At 42.7% G+C, this 27,758-nt stretch overlaps 1 protein-coding gene across 1 annotated transcript in view; it reads right to left on the bottom strand.

Annotated features, from left to right (window-relative positions):
* Nucleotides 1-27,758, bottom strand: part of CD109 (CD109 molecule) — a 138,414-nt gene that overhangs the window by 107,118 nt on the left and 3,538 nt on the right. The window contains exons 3-4 of the mRNA XM_070376204.1: nt 9,106-9,134; nt 458-688 (exon numbers count right to left, since the gene is read on the bottom strand). Coding sequence (XP_070232305.1) covers nt 458-688; nt 9,106-9,134 — 260 coding nt within the window. The remainder of the gene's footprint in view (nt 1-457; nt 689-9,105; nt 9,135-27,758) is intronic.

Genomic DNA, 27,758 nt, shown 5'->3' with positions numbered 1-27,758 from the left:
ATTTCCTGTAGGTCTCTGTTTCAATAGGACTTCTCTAACAACCCTATTGAAAACAGCAAACACAAGCTCTTTCCCTCTCTTTCACACATACATACACTTATTCTTTTTTAATATATATTTGTATGTTAATTTATTATTTGTCCACTACCCACCAGGATACAACATCAATGTGAGCAAGGACTCACCCTCTGTATCAAGGACACAGAGGTTTAACATGTTTGACAAGTGAATTCATCAATGACGAAGCCGGGACAAAAACCCAAGCAGGCTGACTCTGGAGCCTGAGCTCTTAACCCATGTTCTACCATCCCCTTCCTAGGGAAACCATCCCACATCAGGAGGGGAGCTTAGCCACGTGAATCCTAAGATGTCCCAGGACCAATAACGTCAGCAGAACTTCCAAGAGAGCTCCATGAGCTGGCTTGAAGCCCCAGTTTCATTTCCACCTGGCACTCACCTTAATTAGAATGTTTAAAAAGGTTTTATAAGGCTTAAAATCAGAGAAGAGTGTAACAACACGAAACTTCACTTCCTGCTTTGGTTTATACAGGGGCTTGTCTGTTTGAATGAAGACAGTCATTCTCTTGGTCTCAAATGATAAGCGCGTACTATTTGAGAATAAAATCTCATCCTGGGCACGTCCGGTGACACGGAGCTCATACATCTCATCGGCACTGTTCAGAGGTAGCTGGGGGGGGAAAAAAAAAGACATCAGATGTACCAAGGTCTCATCGTTTTACCTCAAAAATGTTTTTAATTGTAAGTTAGCATTGAAGTTTTAAATATACAGTATTATCAAAAGTAATTGCAAGGTTGAAAAGTGTGCCACTCCTAGGCACAATTAAAAATTTGTTTTCCCTCTTTTGACACCCTGGGGTTTGCTCTGTAGTTAAATCTCGAGGTTCCCGGATTGCAGGAGCCTCGCCCCACAGCCCTGTCAGCAGTCACCTTGTCACTTCCTATTCCAAGTACAAACTCTTCTGCACGTACAGTCACTGTGAGTCAGAACACCCTTCAGCATTCACTTCCAAGCCTTGCCCTGTCTGAGGCAGCCCAAAGGCACATTTGCACAAGACCGGTTTTCTTGCCATTCTCTCTCCAGGATCTCTTTCTTGTGCCAAGATGCACTCTCTTGACCAACCCTGTGCATCGTGTCACAGTCCTGGTAAGTCTGATGGCACCGATACTGTTACCGTTTCCGTCACCAGTGGAAATCCTACCTTCTAGCACTGACAGACCAGAAGCCACACTCAGCAACTTACACACGCTGTTTCGCTCCACCTCACAACAATCCTTCAGGGGGATGCTCTAACAAATGCCAGGTTACAAACCAGGAACCTGGGGGGCCTGAAAGAGTGAAAGAAGTTGCTCCAGGTCACTGGCTGAGATTCAGACCCGGGACGAGCTATATACTCTAACGAGAGCCTTCATGTGGTGGTTTTAAAATACGTCCACACTGCTATATTTAACATAGATACCCAAAAGGGACCTACTACTGTCCAGCACATGGAACGCTGCTCAGTGTTATGGGGCAGCCTGGCTGGGAGGGGAGTTTGGGGAGAAATCCATTCACATATCCAACATGTGCATGTATGGCGGAGTCCCTTTCCTGTTCATCTGAAACTATCACAAGGTTGTTAATCAGCTACAGCCCAACACAAAATAAAAAGTTTTTTTAAACAAAACACGTCCAAATATTTTTTGACCCTTCTCCTTGCAAAAGGGGGAGCCTCAATCTCCAGTGACCTGCTCCTCAGGAGTAGAATGAGGCTGCATCATTAACCAGATACCTTCTGCCTGGTTCTCTCTTTCTCGGATCTGAAGCTCTGGGGGAAGTCAGCTGCCATGCGATGAGGACACTCAAGAGGCCCGTGAGAGGCCATGTGGGGAGGGACAGAGGCCAACAGCCACAGCCCACCTGCCAGCCATGTGAACAGCAACCTTCCCGGGCACCCCCAGGCCCAGGGTCGCCTGCAGAGGTCAGCAGCTTGGGAAGCGCCGTCTCCTGAGACCCCACGTCAGACCTGCTCAGCTACACAGCCCCCAGCTTCCCGACCCACAGAAACTGTGTGAAGTAATAAAATTCTCTGACTGTTTTACACCAGCGTTTGGGGACCGTAGGTTACACAGCAGCAGATAACTAGCACACCTGACTTTTAGTTCGTCTTCATATTCCTAAACCCGAGATTCTGAAATGACATTCTGCCTCCTTTGGGAAAATAAGATTTGCCCACAGAGGGCTCTGAGGAGATTTTCCAGCAATAGCAGCCACCAAAAAGCCAGCAATACGGGTAAGAATATGAAAGAAACTTGATGAACCGCCGACACAACAGGGAGAAAAATACTGATGTTTGCAATTCACTCAGAAAAGCATTTTAAAAATAAGATGAATTCATGGATGGAGAAATGAGTAGATAGATTAACTATGTGATAAAGCAAGTACGGTAAAATGTTAACAGTAGATTCTAAGTGGTAGCTATAAGACTGTTCACTATGAAACTCTTTCAGGTTTTTTGATATTTAATATTTTCATAATAAACTGTTAGGAGAAACAGTCATATCACCTTCAAATGACCTCTAGTACTGATTTTTGCTTTCCTGTAACAAACATTCACTGAGCACCTTAGAGCTTGGAATTCAACATGAACCAAAGATGTACACCCTAGAGGGCTGAGAACCTAACCTAGCACTTGCATCCTCCTATTCTATTCTCTCAAATGATGAGATTCTTTTACTGATGAGAATCAGTCCCCAGATTCTTTTAAACGGAGCGTTCAATTCTGTAAGCATGTACACAAGAGTACACGTGAAAGTCGCTCAATCGTGTCCAACTCTTTGTGACCCCCTGGACTACACAGTCCATGGAATTCTCCAGGCCAGAATACTGGAGTGGGTAGCCTTTCCCTTCTCCAGGGGATCTTCCCAACCCAGGGATCAAACCCAGGTCTCCCGCATTGCAGGCGGTTTCTTTACCAGCTGAGCCACAAGGGAAGGTAAGCAGGAAAATATATATGCCAGGAACCACCATATCATTTGCTTGTATATGCCACAGATTTATAAACAGATCGTGATTTTAAAATACGGGATTAGATGGCATGTCTCTCCATGATTTGGGTATCATTTTTAGAGGCACAGAGGCCCCAGAACAGACAGTAGATTAAAGTAGTATTAGTCGCTCAGTCGTGTCCAACTCTTGGCTACCCCATGGACTATAGCTCACCACACTTCTCTGTCCATGGAATTCTCCAGGTAAAAATACTGGAATGGGTTGCCATTCCCTTCTCCAGGGCATCTTCCCAACCCAGAGATCGAACCCAGGTCTCTGCATTGCAGGCAGATTCTTTGCCATTTGAGCCACCAGGAAAGCTCCAGTAGATTAAAGACTTATACCAAATTACTGATGCAGAGGCCTGCAACTAAAGACTTATTAACCACAAAAAGTCAAAGAGTTAGAGAATTAGAAGTGACACAAAGGTGTCCAAGGACTTTTCCTGTCTCCTACTCCATCCTCCTTCAGGGAGTTGATACACAAGAGGAGACAGTACTGACTCTCTGCTCCTTTCAGTTACCCTAATTCTCTTTTTCAACCCTCCCCTGGTAGAAATCCCACCTCCTCATATGTAAAATTTGGGCGATTCAGGATCCTCAAAGTCTTGGGGATGATCCTAGGGCTGGAAAGTCAGAGATAACAATGTGGACTTGTCAGAGTGGACCTGGGATGTCCCCATGAATCGGGGGGCATCCCTGCACGGCGCAGGGTGTCACCGTGTCACCTGTCAGCACAGATCTTGGCCATCCACTGGTAACAGTGGAAGGACACAGTGAGAAGGAGACTGGAGGAAATACTGGGGATGTTAAGCAATCCTCATGAAAGAGTCTCCCTGTGCCGGACCCGCAGTCAGTTGTAACCTGCTTCCGATGGTGGTGAGGATCAAAGGTAGTAAACCTCCTGAATCTCTGCTGGTAAACTGCCTCCCACCTTCTCCCACAATTACTGAAAAGAGTTCCCTGAACTGGTAATAAAGGGGTTCCTTATCTCTTATACAAGAACCAATTATTTACCTACAGAGGTTTTGGATCCTATGTGTTCAGCTGAAGTCGCAGGGCTGGGAAAAGACGTGGTACCCAGAGACAGACACTGTCTGACAGCAAGACAACAGGCTGGGGGTGTTCACTCCCCGGGACTTAGATCAACAAGATATCAACCAGCACCTGAGCTGAGCACTGTTGATCCTCAGTCATGCTAAGTCTGTTCTGGGTATACGTAAGCACAAACCCTCCAGGTGGATGACAGCTCCCCACCCAGCGAGGGGAGCTCTCTAAATGACAGAGGGATGATCGGAAAAGTCCCTGATGGACAATAAACCCCAAAGTGACAACAGATTCCTGACTCTAACCTGGCCCATCTAAAACCATCTCACCTTCTCTGAAAGAGTAACTGTCTTAAGGAAACTGAGACGACACAAGAGTGTTCAATCCTACTTTATTTCACTAATAACTCCAGTTACCAAAAGTAATGGCAATTTCAATAACTTTCTAAATAAAATTGAGAAACTTAAGATGATAGTTTCTATTTTAAAATATATTAGTAATTAAACATTAAAAGCATTCTAATTTTATTAGGAGGTTGGGATTAACATATACATACTATTATATGTAAGATGGGGCTTCCCAAGTGGCTCAGTTGGTATAGAATCTGCCTGCAATGCCAGAGACCTGGGTTTGATCCCTGGGTTGGGAAGATGTGGAGAAGGAAATGGCAACCCACTCCAGTATTCATGCCTGGAGAATTCCATGGACAGATTCAGACACGACTGTGCAACTTTCACTTTCATATGTAAGAGAGATAATCAACAAGGACCTACTGTATAACACAGGGAACTATACTCAATATTCTGTAATAACTTATATGGGAAAAGATCCGAAAAAGAATAGATATATGTATATGCATACATGATTCACTTTGCTGTACACCTGAAACTAACACAACATTGTAAATCAACTATACTCCAATATAAAATTTTAAAAAATTTTAAGCATTTTAATTTTAAAAGCCACTCCCTCATTTTACGTTTTATTTACAAAGAGAATAACAGAAACTTTTTCCAGCATATTTTATACAAAAAACAACCTTTATGTTAAGCATAAATTGCTTTTTTTATTTACTTCTTATTGAAGGCTGACTTCACTATATCAGAAGCAGAAACAATGAGCCAGTCAGATATTAAAAACACATTTGTTTTAATACAGCCAAAATGTTCATATTTTATAGCAAAAATCCATGAGGACCTTAAAAACTAATTTTAAATATTATATTTGCAAACATCAGAATGCAAGTATGCTTTTAAAGATGGGTCTATTTTCATTGAAAACTCATAAAAATGCAGAACCTTCTATTTTTGCCAAGCATTATCAAATTTTCCCAGACACTTTATGACTAAGTCTTTAAAGTTCTGTTTTACTAAAAAAGGATCTAGTCCTAAATATAAGCTCTAGTAAAGTTTTCAACAGGTAATTGCTATATCTATATACAACAGAAATAATGTTAAAGACAAATATGAGATACTGGGGTAAGTATTTCATATAGTTAAGACTTTAAAGAATAATAGTAGGGCTTCCCTGGTGGTCTGCTGCTGCTGCTGCTAAGTCGCTTCAGTCGAGCTCAACTCTGTGCGACCCCATAGACGGCAGCCTACCAGGCTCCCCCGTCCCTGAGATTCTCCAGGCAAGAACACTGGAGTGGGTTGCCATTTCCTTCTCCAATGCATGAAAGTGAAAAGTGAAAGGGAAATCACTCAGTCGCATCTGACTCTTAGCGACCCCATGGACTGCAGCCTACCAAGCTCCTCCGCCCATGGGATTTGCCAAGCAAGAGTACTGGAGTGGGGTGCCATTGCCCCTTCTCCGCCCTGGTGGTCTAGTGATTAAGAAACCACCTGCCAATGGGGGGGACACGGGTTCAATCCCTGGTCCAGGAAGATCCCACATGCCTGTGTGCAACTAAGCCTCTGTGCCACAGCTACTGAGCCTACACTCTAGAGCCTGTGCTCCCCAACAAGAGAAGCCACTGCAATGAGACGCCTGCAAACCCTGTCTAGAGAGCAGCCCTCGCTCACTGCAACGAGAGAAAGCCCACGTGCAGCAACAAATACCCAGTGCTGCCAAAAATAAATTTTAAAAATTTCTTTAAAGAATAACAGGAGTGAAATTTGCAGCTAATGATAAATGGGATGAGTACAGTGTAGAGGAGGGTTACTGGAATCCCAGCCCAAGTGCTCTGGTCCCACCCACACGCCTACTCCTTCCAGCCTCACTACCCTCCAGCCAGTGCAGCTGTGGACTTCTTTGAGGAAAGCAGTTACTATGCTTCAAGCTGTTCTTCCTGAACTTAAATCTCACCCTCTTCTGCTATCAGACAATTAAGTCACACAGGATTTATTTTAATCTTCTCATTGTAATATTCTTTCAACAGAGTTAGGGACACAGACATGGGGAGCCAGCACCTAAAGTCTGAGGTCATATTAACGCAGTCTAATATCTTATTGTCATTAAGTTTGGGGGTTTTCTTAACCCCACTCTGCCTACTTATGCCTTCATTTCCCCTGCCCCTACTTTCTATTATTACAGCAGTATATTTCTTAGTAAGGTAAGTACAAACGTAATAGGTAAGAAATACAATAGTTATGAGAGGAGTATGTCAAGGCTGTATATTGTCACACTGCTTATTTAACTTATATGCAGAGTACATGGTGTGAAATGCCAAGCTGGAATCAAGATTGTTGGGAGAAATATTGGCAATCTCAGATACGCAGATGAAACCACTCTAATGGCAGAAAGCAAACAGAAACTAAAGAGCCTCTTGATGAGGGTGAAAGAATAGAGTGAAAAAGCTGGCTTCAAACTCAACGATCAAAAAACTAAGTTCATGGTCCTATCACTTCGTGGCAAATAATGGGGGAAAAATGGAAACAGTGACAGATTTTGTTTCTAGGGGCTCCAAAATCACTGCAGCCATGATTTTAACAGTGACTGCAGCCATGAAATTAAAAGACACTTGCTCCTTGGAAGAAAAGCTATGACAAATCTAGAAAGTGTATTAAAAAGCAGAGACATCACACTGATGACAAAGATCTGTATAGACAAGGCTATGGTTTTTCCTGTAGTCACATACAGATGACTTGTACAGACAGTTGAACCATAAAAAAGGCTGAGCACTGAAGAATTGATGCTTTCAAACTGTGGTGCTGGAGATTCTAAGAGTCCCTTGAATTGCAAATAGATCAAACCAGTCAATCCTAAAAGAAATCAACCTGAATATTCACTGAAAGGATTGATGCTGAAGCTGAAGCTCCAATACTTTGGCCACCTGATGCAAAGAGTCGACTCACTGGAAAAGACCCTGACTCTGGGAAAAATTGAAGGCAAAAGAAGGGGGTGGCAGAGGATGAGACGATTAAATAGCAATACTGACTCAGTGGACATGAATTTAAGCAAACTCCAGAGACAGTGAAGGACAGGGAAGCCTGGCATGTTGCAGGCCATGGGGTGGCAAAGAGACAGATACAACTTAGAGACTGAATAAAATCAAGGCCTTTTTATAACGGATTGTTTGTGCTCAGTCACTCAGTTGTGTCTGACTCTGCAACTCCATGGACTGTAGCCCACCAGACACCTCTGTCCATGGAATTTTCCAGGCAAGAATATTGGAGCAGGCTGCCATTTCCTACTCCAGGGGGAAGAACTGTTTGGGAGCACTGTATTCTCTAAGAGTGTGAAAAGTGTGAAAGTGTTAGTCACTCAGGCATCCCAACTCTTTGTGATCCCACTGACTGTAGCCCTCCCCCCACACCCCAACAAGGCTCCTCTGTCCAAGGAATTCTCCAAACAAGAATACTGAAGTGGGTAGCCATTCCCTTCTCCAGGGGATCTTCCCAACCCAGGGATTGAACGGAGGTCTCCTGCATTGCAGGCAGATTCTTTATCAGTGACCCACCAGGGAAGCCCATTCACTAAGAACTCCCCCTCAAAATGAATGTGGTTTCTGAATGTGCTTAATAAGCAAACTTCAAGAGGTAATGGGGAACCTGGCTTATCGGGAGATGCTGACCCTACATAAGTGTGTAATGTGTCAAGGTCAAAGTCATTACTCATCTAGTCCCAGAAAAGTACACCAAATTGTCCTCTTGGTGGATGCTGTGTTTAACTATACATTAAATGTGTGAAGCTCCAAAAGAAAACAGTTATAAAGGACAGACTTCCAAATCAAAGCTATGAGAAGCAGGACTAGTTAAGCAACATTGAATAACCAGGTTTCTTTTTTAAAAAATATAAATTTATTTATTTTAACTGGAGATTAATTACTTCACAGTATTGTATTGGTTTTGCTACACATCAACATGAATCCGCTAACTCTTCCCACTTCTACAGCAGATGCCACAGCATGTTTACATCTCATTTCACCTCCAAGGTAGCCTCTATGAAACAGACTACACTTTTATCCCCTTCTCCAGGGCTGGGACCACGGTGAGGTGAGCCAGGCACTTGCCTCAAGTGTAAAATTTAAGAGTGTGCCAAAAAACTCAATAATCAAGTAACTCAATAGCAAAAAAACTCAATAATAAATAGCAAAAGCAATACAGAATTATGACACACAAAATATCAAACTTTTAATCCAAGATAGGATCAGTATCAATTACTGATTTTTGTTTGTTTGTTTTGCCTCAAGCAACAATTCTGTTCAGCGAGGCACTGCCCTTTTCCAGGACAAAGAAACTGGGAGGGAGCAATAATGACACACCCAAGACTGTTGTGCTCATTAGGGCAGAAGCAGGACCAAACCCACCCAGGTCCCTGTGCAAATAGTCCAGGCCAGCTCCCCTCAGGAAGTTCTCTATTTGACAAAAGGAAAATCTCTACGATGAGTCTGAAGAGGCTAATAACCCATCTCCCTGGAGTAATATTATCCTTAAATAATCTGAAGGTGGAACTGAACTCCAGCCAAACTCACAAGGCACGCAAATCAGTATGAAAGTCAACAAAATCGGAAATTCATTTCACTGACATGATGTATAATTATGAAACCAAAGTTTTAAAATAAATACTTACTGATGGAAGAATAAGTGTCTTGAAAGAGCCTAAAAAGGAAAACAGGGAAGAAAACAGTCATAATTTGAATATGATGATATAACATAAAACTCATTAAGACTCTCCTAATATTCTTTCAAATATACAGGGTATCATAAACTTACTAAATCACAAATTTATTTAGCCAAGCCAAAACAACTTTATTAAAGCCCAGAACCCCTGAGAGATTATACATATCCTTGTGCCAAAGAGTTAAAAGGCTATCAGTGGGTGAACCTCTTCCCAAAACCTAGGTTCTGCTTCTCTTTTCCACGTTCATTTTTGGTGTCAGTGTTGCTGCTGCTCCTCTTGCTGTTTTACGGTTAAAAATATTTGAGGGACACTTCATACAGTGTACAGAAAGAAGCTGAGGTTCATTTCTAATGAACATTTCTCATACACTCATGACAGACAGAAAAAAGGAAGGCATTAGTCACATCAGGGTTGAGCTGGGACTCCTAACTGACCCATTAGTATTAAAACGATGCAGACTTTTTTCATGTAAGTTACTAAACAAAGACTGCTAATTTAACTCATGCCAACTTCTCATCAAATCTATTTACTGCTAGGGAAAAATGTTCCAAGTTAAAAATAAAACAGTACTTATTCAAAGTTCCCATTTAAGTGACATGAATTTATAGGTGATAACAGGCCCTCAGTTTCTTCATTCATTTAAGAAACACTTATTAAGGGTAACCCAGTAAATAAGACAGACACAGCCCCTCTCCTCCTGGAGGCCACGGGCATCTACCCCGTGGGAACAGACAGGCATAGCATGCAACGGGGGTCAGGCCGGTGGCTTCTGCAATCAGACCACTAGTCCTACCCTTGACATGTTACCTAATTCTCCAGGTTCAACCACAGAGCTTCCCTGCTAGTCCAGTGGCCGAATTAGCCTTACAACACAGGGAATGCGGGATCAGTCCCTGGTCGGGAGCTAAGGCCCCACATGCTGCAGGGAAAGCCACCATGCTGCAACTAGGACCCAATGCAGCCAAAGTTTAAAAATAAATACTTTTTAAAAAATCTTTGAAATCAAAGAGCTAAATAAATGGAGAGACGCTCAGTGTTCATAAATAGAACAACTCAATTATCAACACATCAGTTCTCCCCAACTCGATCTTTAGAGTCAACGCAGTCCTAATCAAAATCCCAGCAAGGGAGTTTATGGATATCAACAACCTGACTCTAAAGTTTACATGGAAAAGCAAAAGACGCAGGCTAGCTAACCGTACTGAAGAATAAAGGTGGAGGAATAATGCTGCCTGACTTCAAGACTTACTATAAAGCTACAGTAATCAAGACCATGTGATACTAGCAAAAGGATAGACAGATCAATGGAACAGAGTTGAGAGCCTAGAAATAGACTCCATGAGAACAGTCAACCAATTTTTTTTTATTACTTGTTACTGGAGCATAGTTGCTCTACAATGTGTTCGTTTCTGCTGTATGGCAAAGCAAACCAGTTAAACCTATACATATATCTACTCTTTTTTAGATTTCCTTCCCATTTAAGCCACCATAAAGCGCTGAGTATGGAGGAAGGCAACCCACTCCAGTATCCTTGCCTGGAGAATCCCACGGACAGAGGTGTCTGGTGGGCTACATTCCACAGGATGGCAAAGAGTCGAGCACAACTGAATGGATTTAGCACGCACACACAGCACTGAGTAGAGCTTCCTGTGCTACCCAGTAGGTTCTCATTAGTTACTATTTCATACACAGCAGTGTACATATGTCAGTCCCAATTTCCCAATTCATATCATTCCCCCTCCCCTGAGTAACCATAAGTTTGTTCACTATATCTGTGACTCTATTTCTGCTTTGCAAATAAGTTCATCTGTACCATTTTTCTAGATTCCACCTATAGGCAGTTTTAGGTGACAACTGTTTTTCTCTTTCTGACTTACTTCACTCTGTATGACACTCTCCAGATCCATCCACATCTCTGCAATGGCACTAGTTCATTCCTTTTTACAGTCTGATAATATTCTATTGTACATCTGTACCGCATCTTTATCCATTCCTCTGCTGATGGACACTTAGGCTGCTTCCATGTCCTGGCTATTGTAAATAGTGCTGCAATGAACTTCAGGGTGCATGTATCTTTCTGAGCTATGGTTTTCTCTGGATATATGCTCAGGAGTGGGATTGCCTGGATCAGACGGTAGCTCTATTTTTAGGTTTTTGAGGAACCTCCATGCTGTTCTCCATAGTGGCGGTAACCAACTGACATCCCCACCAACAGTGTAGGAGGGTTCCCCTTTCAGTACACCCTCTCTAGCGTTTACTGTTTGTAGATTTTTGATGATGGCCATTCTGACTGGTGTAAAGTGACACCTCATTGTAATTTTGACTTGCATTTCTCTAATAATTAATGATGTTGAATATATTTTCATCTGTTTGTGGGCCATTTGAATGTCCTCTTTGGAGAAATGTCTATTTAGATTTTCTGCCCATTTGTTGATTGGGTTGTTTGGTTTTTTTTTTTTTGATATTGAGCTGCATGAGCTGTTTGTATATCTTAAAGATTAATCCCTTGTCAGTTGGTTTATTTTAAAATATTTTCTCCAATTCTGAGGGTTGTCTTTTCTTTAGTTTATTCTTTCCTTTGCTATGCAAAAGCTTTTAAATTTAATTAGGTCCCATTTGTTTATTTTTGCTTCTAATTTCATTACTCTAGGTAGTCAACTTATCTTTGACAGAAAAAAAAAGGATTTTAGGGCAGTAAAAATACTCTGTATGATATTATAATGATGGACAAATTGTCATTATACATTCAACAAAACCCATAGAATTTACAACACCAAGACTGAATCTTAATGTAAACACGTAAACTATGAAGTTTGGGAGATTATGAAATAACAACACAGGATCATCCTTGGTAAGAAAAAAATGTACCATTCTCATGAGCAATACTGATAATAGGGAAAGCTAGGCATGCATGATGTCAGGAATAATATCGGAAATCTGCAAAAATAATTTTTCAATTATGTGAATGTTCAGATTGAATATGATGATGATAATGGCCAGATAACTGGAACATTCAAATAAATAATGGAGTATAACCTACAGAATAAAATAAGAGCTTATGAATTTATGCTGGTATATAATTTAAATGAGGGAGAAGAAAAAGTTACTTTTTTTTTTTACTATTTTTAATTAATTTTATTGAAGGATAGTTGACTTACAATGTTAATTTCTCCTGTAGAGCAAAGAGATTCTGTTATACATATACATTCTGAAAAAGTTATTCTTTACCATAGAATTCCAATTAATAAATGTAAAAGGAATCATGGAATTAGAAAATTTCACAATTATGATAATAACTAAGACAAATTACCAATTTTGTGTGTATATGTAGAAGGACTAAGGCTCGTGAGAAATAATAAACTATGGTTGTTTGAAGCTCCTAAGTGTTGAGTGGTTCATTCACAGCAATAGATAACTGGAACACATTTGAAATAAAAAAAGATTCTCTAGCAATTTTAAGTATTAGTATCCTTATTTTACAAATGAGAACCTGAATCACAGAGACCTTAGTGAGTTCCCCAGAGTCACATAAAAAAGAAGTAACGGAGCCGAGATTCTAAGCCACTGCCTCCGCTTCTACCAGCAGTTGTACTTTCGTTCTTGTACTCTACCCACCTTTGATTACATAAAAGCTGCACATCCTGGGTAGCCTCTTTGTGTATGCTCCTTACTCCCTCACGCAGACAGGTTCAAAATCACAGTCTCTTGGACTCCCTGCTCCCCTCGACTCTACATTAATCATCACTGGGAACCCAGACACTCTTCCATGAAGTTTCTCCCTGCCCTTAGAGGAGCCGCAGTGGTGGAGCTCATTAAACAATTTGTGTAATACAAAAACCTTCTGAAAAGGAGATACCAACTGGACAATTTCTCAGCTCTTTTTATCCCTTCTTCACACTACACAGTCTTGATACATTTGAAGTTAACTTCAAGATCAGAAAAACTCACCTTCAAAGGAAACAACCACAGGTGTCTAAGGTTGGGTTCCCTGGGAAGCTAATTCTGAGATGGTGATGAAAAAGCAGGCATGCGCCTGGGACCAGCCCTGGAGAAGAGGGGGTTGTGGAGGCAGGACTGGGGAGGAGGAGGGAAGGAGCTGCAACGCAGGCTCCAGATACACCCATCGGGAGCCCTCAGAAGCCAGTCCGACCCCTGAGAGCTGTCCTGAGTAGGGTTGGCGGGGAAGCTGGGCCTCCCCCAAGGAGGGTGCAGGGCAAATCTCCCTAGTGGGTGCAGTCCCCGAGGAGTCAGCTCAGAAGGCAGTGGGCTGCAACATCCCCCAGCGACTTCAGAGAATAAGTCTTCATCCCTGATGCGCTAGTTCTGGGAGGGAGGCCACGGCACCCCACCACAGTGTCCCACAGTGGAATAAAATCAAAAATGTTAAACTGCAAGGAGCTCTTCTCCCAACAAGCCAGCATGAGTGATGATAGAGGGTCACTGATTTTTCACATCTTTAAGATAAACCATCAGGGTTGCCTGTTTTGTCAGCCCCATGACTGGAGGAAACAATGTGCTTCCTTTCTGCCAAGAGAGTTACCTCCCATCACTGGCAAACTCACAAAGACTAAAGGCTGTGTGTGTGCGTGTGTGTGCGTGTGCGTTGGGGGCAGGGGACGGAGAGCAATTTATTTTTATCTACATGACACTGAGCAAGGAGAAAATAAAAAAGCAGCTTCGAGGCTACAATCCAAATAAATCCAGTAGGTTGATTAATAGGAGGTCAAGCATTGCAGCAATTCAAAGCCAGCTACCCAGATTTGAAGTGCAGGAAATCCCATTCATAGAAATTTTTCTTAATTTTTTAAATTTATTTATTTTTTAATTGAAGATAATTGCTTTACAGAATTTTGTTTCCTGTCAAACATCAATATAAATCAGCCACAGGTATACATGTGCCCCCTGCCTCTTGAACCTCCCTTCCCATCCCACCCCTCTAGGTTGATACAGAGCCCCTGTTTGAGTTCCCTGAGTCACACAGCAAATTTTAATGCAGCTCTTCATAGAGTCCAAGTTTCGAGGGATTTTCTCATCAGAGAGAAACTGGAAGAAGGGGTGGACTGCAAGCCCAGGTCCCACTGCTCTGACAGGTGACCATGTCCACCATAGACTCAAGAAACACACAGCTGCCCTCAAAAGCTGGGGTGCAGGAGAGAGGTCTGCCTACCCCTAAATATTGCTGGATTCAGGAAGTGGCTTGAAGAATGTGCAAAGAGATCCAACTTAAAGCCCTCTCACTTGTTCCATGTGTCCTTATTAAAAGGTCGACTTGAAGTACTTGACATTTTTTTTTAACTTGCTGTCTTCCCTCTAAATTTACAAGGGCAGCTTGGAATCTCCCAGGCACTGGGTAAGTCTTATTTGAAAGTCCTAACATTCTAGCAATAATTTATAGCAGCAAAATATAAAATTCGGAGCAGTGTGGTAGGAGTGCCAATGAGAAATAGTCATCTCTTTCTCTGGAGCTTCTAGGTTGAAGATGAAATAGATGGTATCTGCAAATTGTTGTAAGCAATTTTTTCTCCTTTTTGCTGGGGCCTTTTGCTGAGACTCAGACACAGGAAATAGTAACCACCTCCCAAAAAGCTGCATGTCATTCTTAATCACTGACTAAACATACATTATGTTCTGTGAAGCCCTTCTCAATGTTATTGCAGATAACTCTGTAAAACTCAGATCATTTTTGTGTTACTACCACAGAAAGTCGATCTTAACATCCTCCAGTGCTTTGGCCTTCCCAGAGCCACCAAAACCACTCAAAAGAAACCTTGTTTTAAAGCTTCACACTTGGCACAGGCCTGAGAGCTGGCCGTCATTTGATTTACAAATAGAGTCAAAGCTATTTTTAAATCGTGTAATAAGCATACTCAAAAACTAACCTTTCCTTAACTTTTTAAACACACTCCATTATGCCATAGGCTGCCTCTTCTGACATCTGTGCTCACCAAACAGCTCTGCAGAAAATCGCTGAAGGAAAGAAGAATGTGTAATTGGAAATCCAACCGGGTCCAGAAATATTCTCTATAGGAAAAAAAGGGTTTTCTACCATGTATGTGCCTGACTTAGTGTTTACTGGTAAATTACTTTTGACAGCTCTCTGCTGTTCAGTAATATACAATAAAGAACTTAAGGAAATCACCTTTTCAGCTAAAAAATTTGATCTCTTTACCAAATTAAATATTCTCTCATCAATACCCTCATTATTCAGCATTTTCTCTGATTACAAAGGGACAAAGTGGTAAATGGGGTTTCCACCACAAATTTATGGAAGGCAAAACCTTAAAATATGATCCTGCTTCATGATTTAATGTCATTTTTAAGCCAAGGAACTCTTCAGTGAACAAACTCATTCTAGACAGAAAACAAAAGTACTTCGAGCAAAACAAAACAAAAAAATGTCCTTTGGTCCCTTACATACTTCTTTACTTTTTTCTCTCTCCTGCCTCTCCTTGCTTACAAATGTTTCTTTTTAAAGAATTTTACAATTTTAGTTATTTATTTATTTATTGGCCACACTGGGGCTTTGCTGCTGCACAGGCTTTTCTCTAGCTGTGGCACGCGGGCTTCTCATTGCAGTGGCTTCTCTTTCTGCAAAGTAACCAGCTCTAGGGCACAAGGGCTTCAGTCACTGTGGCTCCTGGCTCTAGAGCACAGGCACAATAGTCGTGGCACACAGGCTTAGCTGCCCCAAAGCACGTGGGATCTCCCTGGATCAGGGATCGAACCTGTGTGTCCTGCATCGGCAGGTGGATTCTTTACCACTGAGCCACCACAGAAGCTCTACAAATTTCTTAATAAGAGTTTCATATACAATGTTTTGTTCCATTTAGACTGATGAAGTGTAAAATAGGTCAAATGAAAGCCCACTAAAAATAAAATAAATAAAATGGTACAATATAAACTAATTGTTAGGTGCTATACAAATGAAAAACCATTTAAGCCAAGCTCTGAGCTGCTAAATATACAGGCCATTCATCATGTCAAGGTCAGCAATCTATAGCCCACAGGCCAAGTCTGGCCCATGCCCGTTTTTGCACAGTTCATGAACTAAAAACAGTTTGCATTTTAAATAGCTGGGAAATTTTTTAAAAAGAACAATGTTTAGTGACACATGGAAATTATACGAACTCCAAATTCAGGGTCCACAGATAATTCTGTTAGCACATGAGCACACTCCTTTGCTTCACACCATCTATGGCTGCTTGCACACTACAATGGCCAAGTAGCTGCAACCAAGACCACAGGCCAGCAAAACCTACTGTGCTGACCATCCAGCCCTTTATAGAAAAGAAGTTTACCGACCCCTATAGTATGGTGTTCTTTTTAGGAAGATATATATTCTCCTTCCTCAAGGGGTGAGGAGTAAGGCTGAAGGCCCACTCCAGTCAGAATCAAAGAGCCATCAACAGAGACACCTGGCAATACAAAAAAAAAATACAGACACACCTGGCCTCACGCCACAGGCTTGAGCTCACAAGGGAGGCACCAGGGCAGTGTGCCTGCTGGGAGATGCTCAGTACAAGCTGACATTCCCAAGTGTTTACTCTGTGCCAGGCACTGCGGTGAACATCCCAAAGCAGTACACCACAGAAAAGGGAAAAGAACCAAAAAAAGGAAAAAGAATAGGGTAAAATTAATTTTAATAACATTTTATTCACTCGGTCATGTTCAATTCTTTGTGACCCATAGACTGTAATCCACCAGGCTCCTCTGTCCATGGATTTCTCCAGGCAAGAATACTGGAGAGGGTTGCCTTCTCCATTGCATTCCTTCTCCAGTGGATCTTCCTGACCCAGGGACCAAACCCAGGTCTCCCACAGTGCGGCAGATTCTTTACCATGTGAGCTACTGGGAAGGCCCATATAACCAAAATATTACCAATAAATGTGTAATCAACATTTAAAAAATGAGTTTTTTTAATTCATTTTTTTATTGAAGGATAACTGCTTTACAGAATTTTGTTGTTTTCTGTCAAACCTCAATATGACTCAGCCATAGGTATACATATATCTCCTCCCTTTTGAACCTCTCTCCCATCTCCCTTGCCATCCCACCCCTCTAGGTTGATACAGAGCCCCTGTTGAGTTTCCTGAGCCATACAGCAAATTCCCATTGGCTATCTATTTTACATATGGTAATGTAAGTTTCCAGGTTACTCTTTCCATACATCTCACCCTCTCCTCCCCTCCCCCCATGTCCGTAAGTTTATTCTCTGTTTCTCCACTGCTGTCCTATAAATAAATTCTTCAGTACCATTTTTCTAGATTCTGTATATGTGCATTAGAATACGATACTTATCTTTCTCTTTCTGACTCACTTCACTCTGTATAATAGGTTCTAGGTTCATCCACCTCACCAGAACTGACTCAAATGCATTCCTTTTTATGGCTGAGGAATATTCCATTGTGCATATGTACAATAACTTCTTTATTCATTCATTCATTGATGGACATCTAGGTTGCTTCCATGTTCTAGCTATTGTAAATAGTGCTATGATGAACAATGGGATACATGTGTCTCTTTCAATTTTGGTTTCCTCAGGGTATATGCCTCGGAGAGGGACTACTGGGTCATATGGTGGTTTTATTCATAGTTTTTTAAGGAATCTCCATACCGTCTTCAATAGTGGCTGTTAACAATTTACATTCCCACCAAATTATTGAAATAATTATTATCCCACCATTGCCAAAACAAATTATTGAGTTTTGCTACACTTTTTGGCACTAAACGGAGAAGGCAATGGCACCCCACTCTAGTACTCCTGCCTGGAAAATCCCATGGGCAGAGGAGTCTGGTAGGCTGCAGTCCATGGGGTCGCAAGGAGTCGGACACGACTGAGCGACTTCACTTTCACTTTTCACTTTCCTGCATTGGAGAAGGAAATGGCAACCCACTCCAGTGTTCTTGCCTGGAGAATCCCAGGGACAGGGGAGCCTGGTGGGCTGCCGTCTATGAGGCTGCACAGAGTCAGACACGACTGAAGCGACTTAGCAGCAGTAGCTTGGCACTAAAAGTATTCAAAATCCAGTGTGTATTTTATACTCACAGCTCATCTTTATATGCATGAGTCACATTTCAAGCTCAAAAACCACATGTGGCTAGTGGCTACCAAAATGGACAGGGCATTGTCTAAGGCATCGTCTCCTTTAATCCTCACAACAGAGTTTGAGGTAGGTACCATTACTGTTGCCTTTATGAGATGAAGAAGCTGAGACTAGATGAGATGAATGACCTTCCCAAGGCCACAGAGGTAGTAAGTAGCAGTGTAAGGGCCCAGTTCCAATGTGTCTAGTGAAAAAGTGAAAGTCGCTCAGTCATGTCCAACTCTTTGCGACCTCATGGATTATACAGTCCATGGAATTCTCCAGGCCGTTATACTGGAGTCAGTAGCCTTTCCCTTCTCCAGGGGATTTTCCCAACCCAGGCACTGAACCCAGGTCTCCCACACTGCAGGCGGATTCTTTACCAACTGAGCTATCAGGGAAGTGCAAAGTGTCTAAGGAGTCCCCATTCGGACCCACCGTATCTCCCAAACTGTATAGAACAGCCCCAGCTAGTTCTTCTAAAATATCAGTCCAAAAAGCCTCATACTCCTCCCCCGTCATGCCTCTGTAGCTTACTGCGCTCTCAAGTTAGTGTCTTGACACACCCACTCTTCCATATTTTCTCTTATCCATGTGTTTTCGGATCGAGTCCCTATGTAGCCCATCCATCTTCAAACCAACAGGCTCATTTGCAACATTCACACCACATTCCTGGTTCCCTTGCATGGTGGACCCAGCTAACCCACCTGGTCTCTACTTCAGCAAACGCACACTTTATCTGAAAACAGCAGCGTGGCGGCACTCCCAGCAGGCTCTACCGCCAACCTGAGTTGGCACGAGACATGAAACCCACCTTGCTTCCCTGTGAGGAGCCTGAGAGAACAGGAACTTCGTGCATGACCAAACATTATGCCATCAATTTTCTGCCATACACAATTTGGTGCCTAATGAATGAATGGAGTTCGCAAAATAGTAAATGCCCTGTCTTAACTATATTCCTGAGGAGATTTAAAACATTATTTCAGCAAATGTTAAATTAATCATACTAAACGATTTCTCCCTGTTACGTTTTCATAAACTCCTAACATCATCCTGCCAAAAGAAGCTACCAGGCGCTCTTAAAACACTTCCCTCATTGTTTGTTTCCAAGCACTTAACCTCTCTGGTTTTCAGATTTCAACTCATGAATCATTTCTTCAGAAATAAAGACCCACAGACCTGCCCACCAGCTCCCTACTCCTCCACCTCCACCAAATCCTTTTTGATCAGTTTCTTGATCCCATTCTTGCAAAGGAAGCGAGCCAACTCATGGATTCTCCTAAGGGGAATGAGGGCAGAAGAGACACGGCAGGTCAAGGACCCACTATCATCTCCTCTCTTCCAGTTCTATCACTGCACCTTTGGTATGAGGTCCTTTTAGCCCAGATCAGGACGTGAGGAGCCACGAGTCCACTTCTTCTCACACTTACAACCACAGTGAAAGCAAAATGCCCTACCCCATCCCCTCAAGCTTCAAACAAGGCATGTGTGTGTGTGCTAAGTTGCTTCAGTCGTGTCCGACTCTTTGCGACCCTATGGACTGTAGCCCGCCAGGCTCCCCGGCCCATGGGATTCTCCAGGTAAGAATACTGGAGTGGGTTGCCATGCCCTCCTCCAGGGGATCTTCCCGACCTAGGGAGTGAACCCATGTCTCCTGCATTGGCAGGTGGGTCCTTCACCTCTAGCATCACCTGGGAAGCCCCAAGTGAGGCATACTTCCACACAAACAGCTCCCCTCTCTTCTCTGTTCTCCTGTGCACCCTCCCCTGATGCCAGTACTGGTATCCACCCTTCTTGCATCTCACTAGCTCACAGTCCAGCAGGGACCCAGGTTAGGGCAGCACCAGGGAACACCTCCAGTTCTGTGTTTCTCTCCTCAGGGAGCTTTTACTTTTAATGTTTATCCCCACTTTCTACAAAGAGATGATGGATCTGCACAATTTAGAGGTAACTGTGGCAAGGTAGTCCATTCTGAAGGAGATCAGCCATGGGATTTCTTTGGAAGGAATGATGCTAAAGCTGAAACTCCAGTACTTTGGCCACCTCATGTGAAGAGTTGACTCATTGGGATTGGGGCCAGGAGGAGAAGGGGACAACAGAGGATGAGATGGCTGGATGGCATCACTGACTCTATGGACATGAGTCTGAGTGAACTCCGGGAGTTGGTGATGGACAGGGAGGCCTGGCGTGCTGCGATTCATGGGGTCGCAAAGAGTTGGACACAACTGAGCGACTGAACTGAACTGAACTGATGGCAAGGTTTTCTAAAACCATATTTCAGTTTTATTCATCTCAAGCTGACACTTCAAAACATTTCTCTCTTTCGTTTCTTTCTTATATCAAAGGGAAAAGCACGCTTTTAACCATAATCCACTCACCCGTGCTCCTGACCATGAGCCCACTTCTCACGCTAAATTATCTACCCCTGGCCTTTACCTCAGTACTGTGGGGGGTCTTTTTAGTATTTATGTATTTATTTATTTTGGCTGTGCTAGGTCTCTGAGGCTGAGCGCAGGTTGCCTCTAGCTGTGGTGCTAGGGGTTCCCTGTTACAGAGCATGGACTCCAGGGCTCGAAGGCCTCAGCAGCTGTGGCACACGGGCTCACTTGCACTAGGGTTTTCCTGGTGGCTCAGTTGGTAAGGAATCTGCCTGCATTGCAGGAGACCTGGGTTCGATCCCCGGGTCGGGAAGATTCCCCTGGAGAAGGAAATGGCAACCCACTCCAGTACTCTTGCTTGGAGAATTCCATGGACAGAGGAGCTGGGCAGGCTACAGTCCCATGAGATCACAAAGAGTCAGACACCACTGTGCGATTTTCACTTTCACTTTTCATGTGGGATCTTCTCAGACCAGGGATCAACCCAGTGTCCCCTGCATTGCAAGGTGGATTCTTAACCACTGGACAACCAGGGAAGCACCTCTACTGTGTCTTTAAAGAGACGCTCCACCTCTCTCCTTTCACTACAGAGTGACATTTGGTCTTCACAGTGGTGTACTACAAAGGTGATATTTGAATCAAAACCTGAAGCAGCTGAGTCATGAAGACATCTGGCAGACTGCATCACAGGGAGAGAGACGAGTAAGTGCGAGGCCCTGAGGTGGGGGCACTCTTGCTGTGTTGCAGGACCTGCATGAAGGCCTGAGAGGCTGCAGAGTGAGGTGGGGGGTATGCGAAGTGAGATCAGACAGATCGTGTAGGGTTTGCAGGCCATGGTGAGGATAGATGTATGCTAATGCTGAGATGGGGAGTAACAAAATCTAGCGTGCTTGCTGGCCACTGGATTGAGAACAGACTATAGAGTGATGTGTGTGGGTGCACGCATGTATGCTCAGTCATGTCTGACTCTGTGACCGCCCCCCCCCGACTGTAAGCCCACCAGGTTCCTCTGTTCAAGGAATTTTCCAGGCGAGAACACTGGAGCAGGTTGCCACTTTGTGCTTCCCAACCCAGGGATCGAACCCAAGTCTCCTGAGTCTCCTGCATTGGCAGGCGAATTCTTTACCACTGAGCCACCTTGGAAGCCCCATAGAGGCATCAGTGGGGGCGGCAGGGAGCGGGGGAAAACAATCAAGGAGACTACTGCAATCACTTTTTTTAAAAGAAGAGTGGTTCTACATTTTCTGATTATATTTCCCCACCACCCATTTATTACTAAAAACTTGCTTTTGCTCCAACAATCAACTTAGAAGCATTCATTCACTGGAGGCTCACCAATGCCCTTCTGTCCTTTTCTTCCCTGACTCTTTAGGACACTTCACAGTTAATAAAAGGAAGTTAATAAAAACTTCCTTCTCGGTACTGTTTCTTCCCTTGTCATCTGAGACATCTCAGCATCTCCAACCCATCCCTGTCTTGGCTGCTCACTGTCCAGCCATTTCACTGACTTCTCTTCCGCCTCCCAAGCTCCATTCATCAGGCTGGTTCTTTCCATAAGCGTTATCTCTTGGGCATGCCACGCCTTCCCACCAACACTTGGAATATGGTCTGCCTCTATGAAAACAATGCCTTCAACTCTCTCCCTGGTTACAATTTCAAAACTATCTGCTGGGCCTCTCCGCCAGGGTGTTTCCCCACACTCATCTAATGCAGAGAGTAACATCTTTTCAGAAAACATACACACACAGCTCTGTCTCCTCAGTTCGGCCACTCCCAGCCCCGGGTGCTTTCCTCTGGCACACCCTTCCCTTCTCTCATCTGTGAACTAACTGTTCCCACAAAATGCCAAATATATCAGCAGAGGTGGAATGCTCATGAATGGACATCTGTATAGTTCTGCATGTAAAATGTAACAGAACCAGGCAGAGGGTCACACACAAGAAGCACTACTTACCAACCACACTGAACTTTCTAAACAAACAAGAAATAAAAACTCAGCCTCTGCACTTTTAATATTATACTTTTCCTTCTGCCACCTCTGAAACTTCCTTCCTTCTGCCCTGCCCGCCCCATTCATTCATGTTTCACATACAGCAAATAATCCATGTGTTAGTCACTCTGTCGTGTCCAACTCTTTGCGACCCCATGAACTGTAGGCTAGCAGGCTCTTCTGTCCATGGAATTCTCCATGCAAGAAAACTGGAGTTTGTTACCATTTCCTTCTCCAGGGGATCTTCCAAATCCAGAGATCGAAACCAGGTCTCCCATGCAATAAATAATAAATTAGCAGCGGGAAATATTACTAGGAAAACAAGGAGTTCCAACATTGTAAAGTCTTCTTAACAGCATAATGGATCAAACAGCAACCCCGCCCAAATTCTTACAGGATCTGATTTCTGTTTCCACCACAAGCCTTCAGTGACTCATTCTGTGTCAGAAGAAGAGTAGAACGTGTTTAACTTGGAGTTTAAAGAATCAGTCTGTTCACTTTCAACTTCACTCCATCACTGCTTCATAATCAAATGCCAAGACATGTTTCTCCATTGCATCAAATTAACACCAAGGTTGAGGGCTGGAGGCCGCCTGAAAGGCAAACAGGGAAATCTGGGCGGGGCCTTCAGCTGCCGTGAATCATCACAGACTTGCAAAGGCTTGCCTCTCACTCTCAGGCTTTCCAATACTTGGTTGGTAACAATCCATGAGAACCGTTTTAACTGAAGTGCAGTTGTTCTCATTTTAGCACAGCTGAGACTCACTTGTGGTGGTTGCTCAAAATAAAGTTTAGATTCCCAGACACTACCCATGTCTTGAGAAGATGACCATGAATCTACATTTGAATAAGTATGACTCACATTTTGAGAATCACAGCAATAGAATTTCTAAAACTAGCCTGGCCCCCAACCCACGCAGAACCATTAGTCCATAAAGAGCAACTCCACCTTCAGCTGAAATAAGAAACTAGCGCAAAAATGCAGGCAAGCAATTTTCAACTTCTTAGTTAGCCATATTTTGTTTGTATCAGATAAAGCAACATTTGCAAATATATCCTAAGTCACACACGGTTCCCTATGTCAGGAGAGTTTCCTAGAGTATAATGGAAAAAGCACTGGATTGTAAATTTGGGGGTCTGTGATCTGTTTCCAGTTTCTGCCACCAACGGGCATTTCACCTTGGGCAAGTCACCAGACACCACCCCTCAGTCTCCTCAGCCATGAACTAGGCGATTGACTTGGCTCATCTCCCCCAAATTCTACGAAGCTCAGACTAAATCGGGAGGAGAGCTGGCACTGCAGCTTGCAACTCTTAGATCCAGATTAGATTTCATGAGATCCAACTCTGAACTACCACAAGCAAACAAGAAAAATCCTTTTCACAGAAGACTGATACCACATTGCGTCAATATTCCAAACTGGAACAAGCAAAAATTATTCCATGTTCTTCCAGGCGGTGGAAAACCTTCAGATTCAGAACCAACAGAACCATCAGAACCAACTTCACATTCAAGCGATATATACCATTTACTGTGTTAATCCAGGAAAATTATTCTCTCTCAGCCTCAGACTTCTCATCTCTAAAATGAAGATAATAGTGCCTTCCTCCTAGGGTTATTGAAGTTAAGATTGTGCATTAATCTCCACACTATAAGGAAACTCAGTACTTAATATGTTACATCCCTTCCCACCCCCTCCTAGTGAGTGTCTTTTATAGAGTGTTCCCAGTTCAAGATCGTCCCAACACATGACCAAGAATTGCCTCTGACATGACTGCTGCCATCATCTTCCAATAACAGTAGGTACCACCAGCTCCTTGAATAGGTCCTCTGCGTTTAAGTGCTCTAAACATGTTTACCTCATTTCATCCTCACAATAACTGGGTAACTGTACAAAGCAGAAACCACTGCTCTTCAGATGATAAAACCGAAGCCCAGTGAAAAGGCGACAGCCCACAGACACACAGTCACCAACGAGAGGGCATCAGGTAGCCTGGCTGCAGAGCTCAAGCTCATTGTGACCACATTCTGGTCCCGAACTGTGTATACACATTACACACAATACCAAAGACATGTGAATGAAGAACCCACACCCTTTAAAAATAATTCTCATGTCGCTACAAGTTCAAACTGAGCTCTACTGGCACACTGCCTGTGAAAACCTTCCCTAGGAGACCTGCCCACATAGCACGCTAATTCATCTATGCTCATAAAAACCATGGCACTGATTGTGATCTACGAGCCATGAAATGTATGTTCGGGAGCTTTGTTTCCACCAGAAAGCCATCCAAACTGAATTGAATGATTTTTTAAGTTCTCCAGCTAACATCTCAAATTTTAAAATATTGATTTTCCATCCCCGTGGATCGAGATAGAAAACAAAAAAGCCCATAGTTGATAGGAGAAGACAAAGAAAGATGTTTCATCCTTAAAAAATAGGAGATAAACATCCCATTAACTCTCCAAGATTTTAGGGCAAGAAGAAAAGGCAAGTTATTAAAGGATACAGACATACGCACAGAGTCCACCTCACCCGACCGTGGGAAGATGGAAGCAGGCTCGGTGTCGTAATTAAATAAGCAGTGCCTCCAGGCCAGGAGATGCCCTCCTGAGCACTCAAGTTAACAGTCAAGATTTTCTGCTTAGTAGTTTTTTGTTTTGTTTTTTTTTTTCCTTTCCTCTTTTTTTGGGGGAAGAAGGACAGAAAATAAATTTTATTAATTTATTTTGAATTTTATTTCATATTAAAATATCATTTATAAACAATGTTGTGTTAGTTTCAGATGTATAGCAAAGTGATTTGGTTATACATATACAGGTATCTATTCTTTTTCAAATTCTTTTCCCATTTAGGTTATTGCAGAATATTGAGCAGAGTTCCCTGTGCTATTAAAAAGTCTACAGACAATAAATGCTGGAGATGGTGTGGAGAAAACAGAGCTCTCCTACACTGCTGGTGGGAATGTTAATTGGACCAGCCACTAATGGAAAACAGTATGGAGATTCCTTAGGTTTTTTTTTTTAATCTTTTATCAGGGGTATATGAAACCAGTGACAATGAATTCATTAGTGGAGGAAAAGGGTATATTCTTCATTATTTGAGGTAAATCTCATTCAGGAAAAACAATGAACGTTTACAAATGAACATTTCAAACTGTAAAAAGAGAATGGGAAATAAAACAGAAATTACGGTTTTAAGGACATCAAAAATAATTCAATTACTTTACATGCTTTAAGAGCTGGTTCTCACTTATGACCTGTGAATTCAAATGTTCTTAACATTTTTTTTCTTAATTTGGTGTGGAACTCCCAGGCAACGACACAATTAAGGAAGAGGTAAAAGGCCGGAAGGTAAGAAATAAGGGGACAGACTCGCTCTCCAACCAACAGATAGTCTGATTTGATTTCAAATCTCCATAGCTGCTCCATCTTCTCTCCTCTGGTAACCACTTCCCACTGAATTTTATCAATTATATTTTCTCAACTAGTTGTTTTATACTATTCACCATAGAAATGATGATGATGATGGTGGTGATGATACTGCTGGTGGTGGTAATAACAAGTACACTTCCATGTCTGTACTCTTAGAACTCCTCAAAGTTTATTAAAAACACTTTTTTCTCAAGGGCTATTGTTCACCAAAAAATAAATACATAAAAATAATTGATCCCCTATAAATATAGAATTGATATATTTACAAATGAATAAACTAACTGTAATGTAGTCCATGCTACTGGCCTCAAGGATGGAAATGTAAACAAAATTCTCCCCATATCTACCAAACAATTAAATGGGCTTTTCCTTGAGAACAAGCCATACTTTTTGATTTTATTAAGGTTTGTGCTGTGCTTAGTCACTCAGTTGTGTCCGACTCTTTGTGACCCCATGGACTGTAGCCCGCCAGGCTCCCCTGTCCATGGAATTCTCCAGGCAAGAATACTGGAGTGGGTTGCCACGTCCTCCTCCTCCAGGGGATCCTCCCAACCCAGGGATCCAACCGGTATCTCTTTACATCTTCCGCATGGGCAGGCGGGTTCTTTACCACTAGCGCCAGCTGGGAAGCCCATTAAGGTCCATGCTGCAATTCAAATGCGTTCTGGTTATGGTGAAACACTGCCCTACCCAAAAAACAGCCCAGCTGCTAGAAACAGCCACTCAGAAACAGTCCCCCTCCTTACCCATCTCTGCTAGAAGGTGAAAGTGAAAGTGTTAGTCACTCAGTCGTGTCCAACTCTTTGTGACCCCAAGGGGACTGCAACCCGCCAGGCTCCTCTGTCCATGGGATTCTCCAGGCAAGAATGCTGGAGACGGTAGCCATTCCCTTCTCCAAGGTTATCTTTCCAACTCAAGGATCAAACCCGGGTCTCCTGCATTGTAGGTAGGTTCTTTACCATCTGAACCACCAGGGAAGCTCAGTCGTTTCTTGGCAGTAACCTCGTGGAGGCCTCCATGAGAAAATGATGAAATAATCAGACCTAAAATGTATTTAATTGCTTGTGTTTAGATGGCAAGAAATAAAATGAATCCTAGGAAGATCCAGGCCCCATTAATTTAGAAAGTCCTTCTTGATCTACATATTGTTACAACTGGAAAAATCAGATCAAGCAAAGGATGTGAAGACAGAAAGGGAGAAATGTCTTGATCCTTAAGTCCTAACCTTACAGGAAGCATCTGTTCTGAGAGCAATGACTCACAACCCCTGATAACAAAGTTAACATTCTCCTTTGAAAGAGGGAGCATGCTTGCAATGGTATTTTCAATGAAACAGCCCCTGAAAGTAGTGCATTTTCTCTCTTTCTTTTTCAAACATCCATTAAGCTCCCAGGATTGTGCCGTCCACCCCTCTTTAGCCTTGTGTTGTCCGCTGTGACTTGGCATTTCAGTATTTTCTTTAGCCATTATCCTAAGGCCACGATTTCATCCATTTTCAGAAGAAACAGTTCAATAATGAAAGTAGAGATTGGCCCCCAGGTAAATAGGAAATGATGCTTCCGGCATCTTCTTCTTCAATAGTATTTCTACTCACAATATTCACAGATCTTGTTTACTGAGTGTCTAACAGGTACTAGATACTGATTTTAACTTTACACTATCCCCATCTTATACATGAGGACACTGAGGCTCAGAGCATTTAAGTAACCTACCTAAGAT

Source organism: Bos mutus, chromosome 9, assembly GCF_027580195.1.
Source record: "Bos mutus isolate GX-2022 chromosome 9, NWIPB_WYAK_1.1, whole genome shotgun sequence".
Classification (NCBI taxonomy): domain Eukaryota; kingdom Metazoa; phylum Chordata; class Mammalia; order Artiodactyla; family Bovidae; genus Bos; species Bos mutus.
The sequence above is the reverse complement of the archived record's forward strand: the minus strand, read 5'-3'. Positions and strand labels throughout refer to the sequence as shown.